General features: G+C 39.3%; 1 protein-coding gene across 3 annotated transcripts; it reads left to right on the forward strand.

The window, feature by feature from the left end:
- Positions 1-925: 925 nt before the first annotated feature.
- KCNA4 (potassium voltage-gated channel subfamily A member 4) lies at positions 926-13,632 on the forward strand. Of its 3 annotated transcripts, XM_085549952.1 has the most exons (5): positions 926-4,233; positions 4,840-4,881; positions 7,215-7,459; positions 7,970-9,064; positions 9,861-13,632. In XM_085549952.1, the coding sequence occupies exon 5, from the start codon at positions 10,660-10,662 to the stop codon at positions 12,646-12,648; it is 1,989 nt and encodes a 662-aa protein (XP_085406078.1). In that variant the 5' UTR covers positions 926-4,233; positions 4,840-4,881; positions 7,215-7,459; positions 7,970-9,064; positions 9,861-10,659; the 3' UTR covers positions 12,649-13,632. The 3 variants fall into 3 exon arrangements, with proteins under 3 accessions (XP_085406078.1, XP_085406079.1, XP_085406080.1); XM_085549953.1 differs by lacking the exon at positions 4,840-4,881; XM_085549954.1 differs by lacking the exons at positions 926-4,233; positions 4,840-4,881 and adding an exon at positions 5,709-6,279.
- Positions 13,633-14,025: the final 393 nt, after the last annotated feature.

Genomic DNA, 14,025 nt, shown 5'->3' on the forward strand with positions numbered 1-14,025 from the left:
GAGGTGTTTCTAAATCCTGCCAGTTGGACTGTTGGTTTTTGTTTCATCATGAAGTTCACAGATACAATGACTGTGTTTTTAGAGAATGCTTAGTGAGTTGATAGCCTGATAAACATCTCCCAGTTCTTTGAGAGCAGTGAGATGCAGTGTTGCTAAGAACCATCAGGAGTTTTTGGTAAGGTAAAACTTGAGAATTAGTTTGCACATCTTACTGTTCTTATATGCTAATGTAGGAGTTATTTCATTTTTCTTGTTTTATTTCTTTTTGCTGGCTCAAAAAAAAAAACAATGGAAAAAGGAGTGGTAAAGGTCCAGCGAACGGTTGCTCAAACATAAAGGAAGTTGCTGGAAATCAGACACATTTTAGAAGCACGAATGTGTCTTTCCAAAAGAAGTAACGAAGTTGAGAGCTTAATGTCAATAACAAAGATTTACTAAATAGTGGTTTCTTAGCAAAACCTACAGAAGACAGAAAAATGCAGCTGAATGACAACACGTCCTAATGCTAAATATCAAATCTGAAGTAGTTATCTAAACTCTGCTGGAACAAAAAGCCATGAAGTGCCATTTTTGTAAGTTATGGTCCCAAGGAAACTGAAATACTTAGGTTAAGCTTGTGCAAATAATTCTGCTGTGACAGAATCATAGGATCACAAGGTTGGAAAGGACCCACAAGATCATCTAGTTGAACCGAAATGACAGGAAATGGAAATGCAAGGTAAGAATAAGTTACATAGAGCTACACAAAAATAATCACAGACAAATTCCCATTGTATGGGAAACAACAAGAGATACTCAGCTCTGTGCTCTTTCTGAACTAGTTGTGGCACTGTTCAGCAAGTAGTGTCCAGATAGGCCAAAGAAAACCAGATGTTAGTTGTATAAATTCCTTTCAGTGTGATACTCTTGTTTATCTTGTTGAATGAAAGTCTTTGTGCAGTATGTGGAAAACGCTGAAATGGCACAAATGCAGTGTGGAAGTCTCAGTGAAATAAATTAAGTGATGGCATGGATACATTTTAAAAGTTAGCATTACTGTCAGTTGTAAACAAAAACAGTGTATTTATGTTTGTACTGGGTCTTTAATTTGTCAGAATCGAGATTGCTGTAGTCAGATTATAGTTGCTACTCTGAACTTTGCCATTATCTACTTTGCTTTTTGGGAGTAATTTAAGAAGGAAAGCAGATAGGAAAACCAATTATGATTTCCATAGATAATAGATGTTTTTGTGTCAGATTTTTTTTTCCCTGTTTGACGTAGTGCATTGTTAATTCAAAGAATGTTCCAGAACTGCTTTGAAAAAAACCTTAATTTGTAAAACATTCATTCCCATGTAAAGTAACATAAATTTACAACTCCCACTCTGCTGAACAAACACTTGATAAAATAACCCCATGAAGTTGATGGATGCTGATTTAGCTGTCTTCGTAGACAAAGATAGGTAATGGACTCTTGCACAAGTTCTTGTCTTTATTTGTGCATAAAGAAAAGGATTTGTTTTGGCAGTATTCAGAGACAAATATCATCAGGAACTACAGAATTTCTGAATGTTAGAAATATTAATTCCTATCTTCAGTTATACCAGGTCTGTATTGGACTATCTTAGCCAACTTGATGTTGATTTTCAGCCGATCTTTGTTTTTCCCTTTGCCATTGCTAATGCAAATTAACAATTTAAGATAAACAAATTCTCCCCGTGAAACTCTTATGTTCTGTTTTTAAGGCATAGTTGGAATTCATGCCATACAGGGGGGAGGGTAGGGTGGAAGAAAAGATTAAGACATGATACTGTATCTTTTCAAGTAATGATTTTCCTCCCACAGGTGATTCATGTATCATGTTCTGTCATTTAATAACTCCATGGATGCGCAAAGAAAACCCTCAGAGAACCGTGGGCTGGGCAGCACGTTTGCATGTCCATATATCTGCACATACACAGCCATGAGAAACGTATTGATTCCACTTGGCAGAAAAGAGGGAGATGTGCTTGATATTTCTTGAAATAGTTAAAAGCTTTTGTATGTGAATCGCTTTATACCTAGAAGGTCTGAGTATCAAATTGAAATTCAGATATAATGCACACAGATTTAGATTGCTCAGATCCCTTTGTTTGGACTGCATTGAAAGCTATTATACCTAATCCAGCCACTTCATCAGAACAGCTATTGTAGGTCATTTTTTCTACTTTTCATTTGAAAATTCTCAGTAGTGGTTAAATCAGTAAACATTGTGATTTTGGTAAGCATTTTCCCCTTGATCAACACTAAATTCATTTTTAGATATTCATTCTCTATATTAGAGCAAGTACCTGAGGAAATTAAATAAATGCAAGATGTTACTTTCTGCTATTTTCCATCCATTTGAAGGTGGATCCTTGAGGAGTGCATGGCAGAGAGAACTATCCCGTCCCCATAAGAAGTGTACTAGATTTTTATACATTATTTCCTTTGATTTTTGCTACTAAAAAATGTTGCTGAACATGAGTTTGCCTTGTAGAGGTCATCTTAATCAGAAGGTAGCCTATTTCTGTAACTGCCATTTATTTACTTCATAACTATGATGATATAAAATTATTTTACCCAAGGGAATGCATATTAAGAAGGCTAGAAAGACAATGGAATGGCAGCATAGCCTACAGACCATGTTATCTCTGAGAGAATAGCCTCTGTCAAGCTTCAAGTTATTTTTACTTGTGGATAGAAACTGCTATGTTGTTAGCATAGTGACTGTGTTAAATATTCATTGATTAATCCATTTCATACTACATTTAGATGTTGGTGAAGAAAAGTAGGGTGAATGTTCAGGGCACAGTTAGTGTAGGGGATGCTTTCATAACTGATACATCAATAATTCTTTGTCAGAATTAGTACTGTTATTCATGAGGAGAGCGTTGCTAAACTCAGTTGAAGCAGGTAATCTAAAAGCCAAGGTCGATTAGGCTCTTTTGTCTATGCCCCATCTTGAGGTAAGAAACCTAACTGAATTCTTCAGCAGAAGGCCTTTTTAGCCAATAAGTTTGGAGAATTTTGTTGAGAAAAAACAGAGTCCATTTTCAACTTGACCCCTTTGTGGATTCGGGTAGGAGACAAATGTCTAATAGTTTTATGTGTCATTTATACAGATCCACATGGGGAATGTGTTAAGCTGTTCCTAAATGATTTATACATTTAGCTCTGTATCCCACTGAGCAAATTATCTATCAGCTATTAAGGGCTATAGTCTCAACTAATTATCTGGATAGTCTTAATCCTGAGCAGTTCTGTGAGGTTTTTGATCTCAATATAGGAAAAAAAAATTAATCTGTCTTAAACTGAAAGTGTCTGAATTAGCTAGGCCCTTATATTCATTTACTTTACTCAGAATTTGGCTGCACATTCATTTAGACTTTTGACCCTAGGCTTCCATGCTGAGGTTAACATTATGGTTAGAATTAGCACATCCTGATTTCTGACATGGAATTTTGACACAGATATGGTGGCAAATTTTTTAATGAACTATGTTTAATTCAGTTTTCAGGACTGTATGAAGTTTAATCGTGTTCATAAACTACAACTATAGTTTTTGCTCTCCATCTGAAAACTCTTTTCTCTATTTGTATTCAGTAATAGTTAAACAATGCCCAGACACACCTAATAACATTACAAGTATTCCTGTCTTTATACATAGTTACAAGGAGATGTGTTGTACTAAACTGCATATTTCTCTTAATTTAGGGCTTAGTGTTTTGTTTGTTTTGTTGGTTTTTTTTAATTATCCTTCTGTAAGTAGCATGGTAAGAACTGTTCTTGCATCCTGCCAATGTCAGTTAATTCTGCCTGTTTAGTCAAGCCAGGAACATTTTTTTTTTATGTTAACATTATACACCTCCAAGAGCTTTCACAAACTTCTAGTTTAGTTAGGAACAGTTTGTTTTATGGTCTTGCCCACATGAGTCAGTACACAGGACATCTAGAATTTCTAGGTAGCTACCTACCCTCTGAATCTGATTTTGAAGTCATCAAAATAAGATAGAAAAGATTCTCATTTTCTCACCATGATCTTCCTTGTTAAAAATTTCTCGTGTTCTCTCTATTATGTAAGTCTGTCCAGACTGGTTAGAAAATATGTGTTCTTCCAGCGTGGTAATACAAGAAGAATTTTACAGAGCAGCAGCTGTAGTTCAAGACAAGGACTTCACAGAGCAGTGGCTGCAGAGAAGGATAAACAGCATGAGAACCAAGGACACCTCTAGGGTAAGAATGAATGGCTTGTGGCTTTGAAGGGGAGTTTTAGGGTTGTTATTGCAGTAACACCCTCATCTGTCTGCAAAAAAAGTATGGCTTTTCGGGCAATAAATGGACACAGCTATATTTAACCATATTGTTATGTGGCTGTTTGTCCCAGCACACTGACCTTTTGCTTTCACGTTCACCAACATTCCAGTATTTGTTTTCATAAGGTTGTGGAAAAAAACAGGAATTAAACATTTTGCCTATAACATCCATACTCTCGGATAGTTCTGATATGTCGTGAATTCAGATTTATCAGAATCAGTCTCTTAAAACACAGAGGAACTTGCTGTATCTTTATCACGGGAGGAGGTTTGAGCAGTTGCAGATATATTGATGTATCTGCTGTTTTCAGTTTGATTCTACATTTCTTTCATGCACATGCTTTTTGTTCATGTTAATTTCATAAGTGAGAGTTAGAAAAATGTATTTGCTATGAGAACCTGGGCAATATCTATCTGCTAAAAGCACTGAGTTCACAGAAATACTTTTTTTTTAATCTAAAAATTGCAAGAAATATGCAATGTGTTTCATACCAATCTTGAACATCTAAAATTCTTTTGTTTACAGACTGCACATTCCTAGAGAATGAGATTCTTGAACATCTAGCTAGTAAGTATTCCTGACTTCAACAGTAGTATTTTTGAGCTGTTGCTCTACACACAGAATTATAGAATCACAAGGTTGGAAAGGACCTTTGAGACTATCTAGTCCAACCATCCTCCCATTGCTGTAGCTACAGCAAACCACCAAACCAGATCTCAGAGCTCCTCATCCAGACATCTCTTGAACATTTTCCTTCCTGAATCTTCTGGAAGTTATTCTTAACTTCAAAGTGCAAAGCTACATTAATTATTAGCTTGCTACTTAGTTTTCTTCAAGAGTTTCCCTGATAAAAACCTATTGAGATATTAACTTGCCATGCCCCATGCATGCTGTGTGGAGTTTACCAACCAATATTCCAAGGATTCATAATTATTGCATTTATTGTTAGTATAGTTTGAAAATCACATATTGAGAATAATACACTGATTCCTGAATGCAGGAATGAGCCAAATCCAGCAATGCAGTCATTTAAGTAACTGTATGAATTTAATTCATTTTCTTCATGAATTAATTACAATGACATTATCCAAACTTGAGATCTATACTGCTGAGTGCTACTTAGTATATCTGTTAGGAGGTGTGTTGTCTGCTGCAAAATTATTACGTTCTAAATAAAGAAAATTTTTAGGGAAAAAAATGAAGTGGGTGAACTATCCCAGTTACACTGGAAAAGGGGATATCAGCATGAACAGTGGTGTGGCTGGTCTCTCCATTCTCAGGCAGTTCCTGGCTTAGAAGCTTCCTCTTCATTTCCTTTTCTTTCTTTCCTTTTTTTCTTTTCTCATACTGTTGATCTGAAGAATCTCTCTGATATGAGTCCCTGCCTGCACAGAGTGAACTGAGAAATTGTCAAGTCTAAAAATAAACCATACGTGGTATTTTTATCTTAGTTTCTAAATAGATCTATACTCTGATGCAAGAGATTATTCTCCAAATATAAACATTATAAGTATCATCGGGGTATTTACTGCTAATTCATGGCATTTACTCAGTGGTAGATGACAGAGGTTTTGCATACTTTCCTAGGAGAATATAAAAGAGCCTATTGTTCTGTGGAGTGTCAACTTTCGTTGATGAGCACGTTGCATTATGAGTAATGAACAGATGTGCTGTTCGCATATATTGTGTATGAGAGCTGACCTGAGGATGGGCTGTATTTTATTCTAAGTAGTTCATTATGTGGTGCCAGTCATATTCAAAAGAATGGTATTAGAGCCAGATCCTCTGACAAGTGTGTCTTACTGATCTTGGTTACTGAACTATGAATAAAATGAGAACTCCCTAAAACAGTATAAGCACTGGGAGGGAATACTTGGCTGCACAGAGAAGAATTTGTTGTTGCTTTGGTACCTGAGGGTCTCCAGCAGTCAGTGCTGTAGTCAACTGAAGGAGGAAGGGAAAAAGGTATATTCTGAACCATGTATCATCACGTGTGAAATCATGCAGTAACTAGAGTTATTCTACTTGAGGGTTTTTTTGCGTGTGTGGGTTGTTTTGTTTTGTTTGCTTGTTTTCCTGTGACCACTTCTGCAGTGCTTTGCATGATTTGAAGGGAGTTCATGATCTTATGGGAGGTTCACTGAGGTATCTTGAGAGGCTAACAGAAGAGTGAAGCAAGTATAAGGAGGAACAGGAAGGGTAAAAAAAAAAATCAAACGAAAATGGGAACAGGATAATTCATGGCCTAGAAGTGCATTAAGTATGGAGATGTACTACAGTCTTAATCTCTGCACAGAACTCTTGATTACAGCAGGAAGATTGATGTTGGACTGAGGCCAGACTGCCAGTGTGAATTGGAGTGATTGGGAGAGATAGCATAAATTAATATTGGACGTAGCACCATAAACTTTTTAAAACTCATGTCCCCTTTGTATGGACGTGCTCTTAAATTATTGTGTGTGGTTTGTTGGTTTTTGGGTTTTTTTGGGTTTTTTTGGTTTTTTTTTTTGTTTTTTTTTTTTTTTTCTTGTACTGTATGCATCAATAAGCAACAGTGCATAGCGTACCTTACAGGTCCTTTTCTGTGCTATATAATGTTCTTACTACAGTACTACTGGAAATAATGACATGTACATATTCTCTCTTTGTTCTACCAATAATAGTATCCCTTATGAATATAAAAAAGCAGGGGGGATGCATTAACTTTTAAATAAAGCTTCTCTTTGAATACTATGAAAATATAAAGCTGAATGAAGTGAGTTGTAGTACTGATCTGTAAATATATAAAATTGTTGTTATTGTTTTGATTTTGAAACAGATAAAAGTGTCTTTTTTGCATTTCACAGTACTTCTGACAAGGCCATTAGGACCTTTTAATATTAATTTGGTTGTTCCTTAAGTCTCCCTTATACAGTTGCACGTCAACCTACCAGCATGAATGAGATGAAGAGTACAAGTGCTGATGGAAGCAGGCAGTAGAGACAGATATAACATGAATAATCTGGCTTCTACCACGAGGGATCTGAAGGGGAACAGCCTTTAGGTTTCTCTGGGCTGTGCAAAAGGAGTAGGCCTGGGCAATGGCAAACGTGCCTCACCCACTTGCTGCACCATTCAGTTTGTGTCCCTGTACTAACACCTTAAGGTAAGTGGTTGGAGTGAGTGCTGCTCTTCTTTCATTCTTACTGAAGTCCCAAGTCTTTCTTTTGTTTGTCTTGCACTAAGGAGAAGCATCTGCACATTTTATTGAGGCAGTGGAATTGTAGCTGTACTATCAGATATAGCCAAGCTGCATTTTCATGGTATCAGTCCATAGGTAGATTTTCCAGATGGGGAAGGAGTATCTGGTTTGCGCACTGCAGGTGTTTCAGCCTGAGGGTAGAGGGAGCAAAGACATGTATCCTTTAGCAAGAGTGTCAAAATGATATTTTAGATCTTGTCTACAAATATGTGAAGTAGTCCTGTTCATGAACTGGGACCTTCTCTTCTGTATATACAGGATTAGGGGTAAATGGTTAAATTGGCTTAGGTGACAAGAGCATATGGCTGCTGAGCAGTGGGAATCGCTCTCTGAAGGTATTAGGAGGACAGAGGTGGAGCCAGCTTAGTGCTTTTTCTCAGATGCTCAATATGTGTTTGTTTTTGCACTTTACAGCCACCTTGACAACCCGTAAGCAAACAAAACTAACAGAAAACAAAAACCCAAAGGGAAAAAAAAAGCAAAGAAACCACGACAACCAGAAACCAAAACCTGCAGCACTGCTTTGGGAACGGAGATTTTTGGATGCATTATTCAGCGCTGGAGCATTAATCTCCGTCATTAACGCTCCCATCCACAGCCGCCTCTGGGCCGGGAGCAGTGCGAGGCTCGGCCGCGAGGGGCCGACCGCGGGCCGGGAGCGATGCGATGGAGCGGCCGCGGCCCCACGGCTGCTCCCGGCGGCGCGCAGGCTCGGCGGGCGGCGCCTCCGCGGAGCAACAGGGCTCGCGTCGGCGGCATCGCAGCGGACGGCCGCGCAGCTCCTGAGGTTGCTCGCTGCTGCAGCTTTGCACATCGGGCGGTGGGAGCCTGGTGGGAGTGAGCTGCTGCTTTTTCCTCGGGTGGTTTTCCTTTTTTTTTTTTAATTTATTTTTTTAATCAATTATTGTTATTTTTATGGGTTTTATAAGCGTTACCAAAAAAACAAAAAAACAAACCGCACAACAAGTGAACGATGCAGGTAGCTGCTGCTGTTTGGATGTGACGGGGAGAAACAGCAAGAAGCAACACTCGTCCTCCCATCAGTGAGTGGAAATAGGCTTGGTACACGGATTACTTAACGTTGCTTTACAAATCTACAGCAGAAGCCGGGCTCGGGAAGCCTAGTGATCACGCTCATCCATTCATTCCTTTTCTCTCTCACACACGAACACTCTCACATCCTCCCCTTCCCCCTCCTCCCCCTTTTTTTTTTCGTTCTTTTATCGTTTTGGAACAAGGCTGTTGCTTATTGCCTTTTTGCAAACGCCTGGGTGAGAAGCTGCGGTTGTGCAGAGTGCCCCCAGCTTAAGCTGCCTCCTTGGCTCGTTCTCGGCTCTCTTGTTGCACAGGGAAAGCAGAGAGAAAAATAACTCGTCAACCTGTGGTGCCGACCGACCTACCCACCCACCTGCAGGCGTGGGTCAATTGGCGCAGCCCCCTGCTCAGGACTGCTGTCACCAGATCCTTACACTGGCAAGAACAGCACTGCTATTTGTCTGCCTATGAACAGTAAGTATTGCAGCAATCCTAAGACCCTTTTTTTGCACGACGTATGGGTATGATTTAAAAAAGAAATAGCGGTCATTTAATTGTCTGTATTCACCTTCTTTCATATATTAATAGATACAGCTGTAGATGAGGGTTCTGTTTCAGAGGGGTGTGTGTATGTGAATTCTTGTATGTGTCTGCATGTAGATGTTGCTTCAGTGCACCTGCAGTAGTTTGACACACCATATCTCGGTGTTTTCACTTGAGTGAGCATTGTACCTGCCTGTTTCCAAATTAAATTCAGTGAGATGTTTGTTAGGGTTGAAAATTCAGTTACCAATTAAAACATAACATTCTTAAGTCTGTTGTTTTTAGCAATACTATGAAACGCTCTTTGTTTAGATGCTTTTCTTATGATATTTCATGTAGATATATGTAGGTGTGCCTATTACGTATGCAGTCAAATCTCTGAATGCATAGGGTTTTGCAGTATTTTATTGGTGTTTATGTGTGTTTCAGAAGCATGCGTTTGTGTATGGATGCAAGTGCTTGTATGGGTGGGGATTTTGTATAGCTGTCTATATATATATGACATACCCACCCACAACCTTATGAACAGAGTCGTTCACATTCTCTGTGCATGTGATGTGGGTGTGTGTGTAATGTAGAAGTGTGAATAGTGTGGGAAGGGGAAGATTAGAATACCGTGGTAATAGATGACACAGTTTCATTTGAGCAGTGTGACCTTTGAGGAAAACAATCCAATCTTCTCCCTTTTTGTTTTGTTTATTTTTGTGTGTTTGTGCATGTGCCTCAGGTTAAGTGCTTCTTCTGCATGACCATAACCAAAGGGTGACCCATCCACTCCCTTATGTCCTATGGGGACCTCAGAACCAATTTCTCAGTCTTCATCTCCTCCTCCTCCTCTTACCACTGCTGCTGACGCCCTGGGTGCTGCTCCCAGGTTTGAAACATTGTTGACAGGCTGAAGAAAGGATTTGCAAAGACCTCCTCACTGTGTAAATAGAGTGATGGCTGGAATTAGTTTCAACTCCCCAAATCATGATATTAAACAATAATAAGATTGCTAGGCCAAAGCATTACCAGGAACAAATTGTGAGGAAAGAGACTATTTGCATTTGGTTGCAATGATGAACTAAAATCATCTATGGAGAGCAGGTACCCTTTGTTTTGCATGTTTTTGTCTTCATGAATGTAGTCATGAATCTGATCAGATCAGTGGTAGATATGGGAAATAAATGAAAATAAAAGGGTTCAGTGGATGAAAGAATAAAGCCTCCGCTGTTCCTTGGTCTAGTTTGAGAGTTTCATCTTTTCTTATTAGTAAAATTATAGGTGGTTTTTTTCCCCTTTTTTTCCTTTTTTTCATTTCCCCCCTTCCCCTCCCCCCCCACAAGAGTTTTAGACAGTAAGAAAATGTAGATCTGTGGTTTCCCAAAATACAGATTCAGTGTTGCAACTATGTTGCCCTGCTCTGGGTCCAATGCACTGTCCTCCAAATGCAAATAGCTTTAAACTTTCTATGGTGAAAGTTAAGGTTGCACTGTAAATAAAACGAAAGCTCTTGCACTAAGCAACAAAAAAGCTGTTGCAAAATGGAGGTTGCAATGGTGAGTGCAGATAGCTCTGGCTGCAACAGCCATATGCCCTATGGATATGCAGCCCAAGCTCGGGCCAGAGAGAGAGAGCGGCTGGCACAGTCAAGAGCTGCAGCAGCTGCAGCTGTAGCAGCAGCAACTGCAGCAGTAGAAGGGGGGGCAACAGGTGGAGGTGGACCATATCACCACTATCACCAGGAACAGAGTCGAGGTGCTTCTTCCTCACATGGTGGGAATGCATCTCGCAGCAGCCTGCCTAACCGCCAGAGTGGTAAGAGATGGAAGAAAGGGAGAAAGAGGAGCCACCACTTGGGAAGCAGGGAGTGTGGAGCCTCTTTCCCCTGTTCTGAGCTGCTTCCTCTCAGTGGTTCTGAAGAGAGAATACTGAAAGACGTGAGTGAGGAGGAAGAGGAGGATGAAGATGAGGATGAAGACGATGAGGAAGAAGGAAAAGTCTACTACAGTGCTGACTATGGGGAGGATGAGTTTTCATACTCAGACCAGCCACCTGATGATGGTGGAGGCCCTGGGGGTTACAGCTCCATTCGCTACAGTGAGTATGAGTGTTGTGAGCGTGTGGTAATCAACGTGTCAGGACTGCGGTTTGAAACACAACTGAAGACACTGGCTCAGTTCCCAGAGACACTGTTGGGTGATCCAGCAAAGCGAGGCAGATACTTTGACCCTCTCAGAAATGAATACTTCTTTGATAGGAACCGGCCCAGTTTTGATGCCATACTGTACTACTACCAGAGTGGTGGTCGGCTGAAGAGGCCAGTCAACGTACCCTTTGATATCTTCAGTGAGGAGGTGAAATTCTACCAACTTGGGGAGGAAGCCATGCTCAAGTTTAGGGAAGATGAAGGGTTTGTCAAAGAGGAAGAGGACAAAGCTTTGCCGGAGAATGAGTTTAAGAGGCAGGTCTGGCTACTGTTTGAGTACCCAGAGAGCTCCAGTCCAGCCAGAGGCATCGCCATTGTCTCCGTCTTAGTCATCTTGATCTCCATCGTCATCTTTTGTTTGGAGACTTTGCCGGAGTTCAGAGATGACAAAGAATTCATAATGTCCCTGAGCTCAGGGAAGGGTCTTTCCAATGAGTCACTTCACTTGGATGCTGGGGAGCACACCATCTTCAATGACCCTTTTTTCATCGTAGAGACAGTATGCATCATTTGGTTCTCCTTTGAGTTTACAGTGCGCTGCTTTGCATGTCCGAGCAAAGCACATTTCCTCAAGAACATCATGAACATCATAGACATTGTCTCCATCTTGCCTTATTTCATTACTCTGGGCACTGACTTGGCTCAGGAGCAGGGCAGTAATGGTCAACAGGCCATGTCTTTTGCCATCCTGAGGATCATCCGTCTGGTCAGAGTGTTTCGCATCTTCAAGCTTTCCAGGCACTCCAAGGGTTTGCAGATCCTGGGTCACACACTCAGAGCAAGCATGAGGGAACTCGGCCTCCTCATTTTTTTCCTTTTTATTGGAGTAATTTTGTTTTCCAGTGCTGTTTACTTCGCAGAAGCTGATGAGCCTGCCACCCATTTTCAGAGCATCCCAGATGCTTTTTGGTGGGCTGTGGTGACCATGACTACAGTTGGTTATGGGGACATGAAACCCATAACTGTGGGTGGGAAAATAGTTGGGTCCCTGTGTGCCATCGCGGGAGTGTTAACCATTGCTTTACCAGTGCCAGTGATTGTCTCCAATTTTAACTATTTCTATCACAGAGAGACTGAGAATGAAGAACAAACGCAGCTGATGCAAAATGCAGTCAGTTGCCCTTACCTCCCAACAAATTTACTGAAGAAATTTAGAAGCTCGTCATCTTCATCCACAGAGGATAAATCAGAGTATTTGGAGATGGAAGAAGGAGTTAAAGAATCTCTTTGTGTAAAGGAGAAAAAAAGTCAGGACACGGGGAATAGTAGTGAGTCAGAGAAGAAAAACTGTGTAAATTCAAATTCTGTGGAAACTGATGTGTAATTTCCAAATATATTTATTTTATGTCTCCAAATATATTTATGCATTAAAGAGTGCGGTGGAAATAATGAAATATGCAAACGAGTCCACAGCATACAGTAGTATGCCATTTAATGGTTAAACACAAATAAAAAAGCATTGTTAAACTTGTAGAACATATCAAGTAAGCGATATAACTCGAGGAAGGGGTTGCTAGATCTGATATAACTTCAGACTGTATTTTTTTCTAGAATGCAAGTGTTTTGCACACGAGGCTGAAAAATTTATTGAAACCAAGTCAGTTTTAAAGTCAGTGCATGAACTGTTCGACATCACTGCTAACAGCTCTGTGGTAAAAGTTGGCATTCAGAGGTATTTACTATGTAAGAAGCAATGAACTTTGGAAATCATTTATCTATTTATCAGTGCTTTAATAGCAGCTACCATGAATCATTGGATACCATAGTCTTTGTTTTTCAAATGGTAAATTTATTGTATAAAGATATTCTACAGAAGATAGATCTAATTTTTTTTTCTTTTTTTTTCTTGGAACCTATAATGCTTGTTTTTAACTGGAAATTTTCTTTGAGAAGGCTGCTGAACCTCCAGAAATGATTTATTTTTATAACTCTCTTTGGAGGCATTGCAGCATTTGTTGTCTAATAATGAAAGAAATGAAGTAAGAGAATTGTTTAGCCTGGTCTGACTGCAAAGGCAAAATGACTGGAATGCTTTTTTGCACTACTTTATATGCTGGAGTTATATTGAAAGAGACTTCATACTGTGAATGTTTACTAATGTAATAGTTCAATGACAATCATTGGAAGAGTGATCTGCATCATATTTTATGGCTTTTTTTTTTTCTGGTTTGATTATTTTAATTTTGTTTTTCCTTTATGTGATGCTGATGGCAAAATGGCTAACATTACATTAATTCCATACTCTTTTCATTATGAATATCTGTGATCTGGAAAAGGATTGTGAAGTAAAATTTTATAATCAAAATTATTTGAAATCAGTGTTTTCTAGTGATGTTCTCAATTAAGATGAACTCCATGTTTATATTTTTGCCATGTTAATTTAACTTTGAGAGTTAATGTTTAGTACATGCACTTGCCAGTATTGAAGTAACTCAATGTATAGGGACAAGAAGTAAAAGTAATAGGATACTCAGTTGTTACAGTACTAGCAATTCAGAATTACTAACAGTTAACATGTTATTGGTGCTACATTTTCCCCCCTCAGTTACAGCTTCCACCTTTCAAGCAAAATTTTGGATCTGAAACAGGAATTTAGGGATTCAAAATGATTGTGTTGGGTCCTTTGTAGTCCTTGGGAGAACATTCCATGAATTCTTTTCACTTATTCTTTGACCAGCTGTATGTTTGTGTCAAAAATGTC

This window comes from Coturnix japonica, chromosome 5 (genome assembly GCF_054131305.1).
Source record: "Coturnix japonica strain WE chromosome 5, WE-NBRP24, whole genome shotgun sequence".
Classification (NCBI taxonomy): Eukaryota; Metazoa; Chordata; class Aves; order Galliformes; family Phasianidae; genus Coturnix; species Coturnix japonica.

Bases quoted from the DNA above. Each gene is read 5' to 3' on its own strand.
- KCNA4 (XM_085549952.1), top strand. From the start codon at position 10,660: ATGGAGGTTGCAATGGTGAGTGCAGATAGCTCTGGCTGCAACAGCCAT.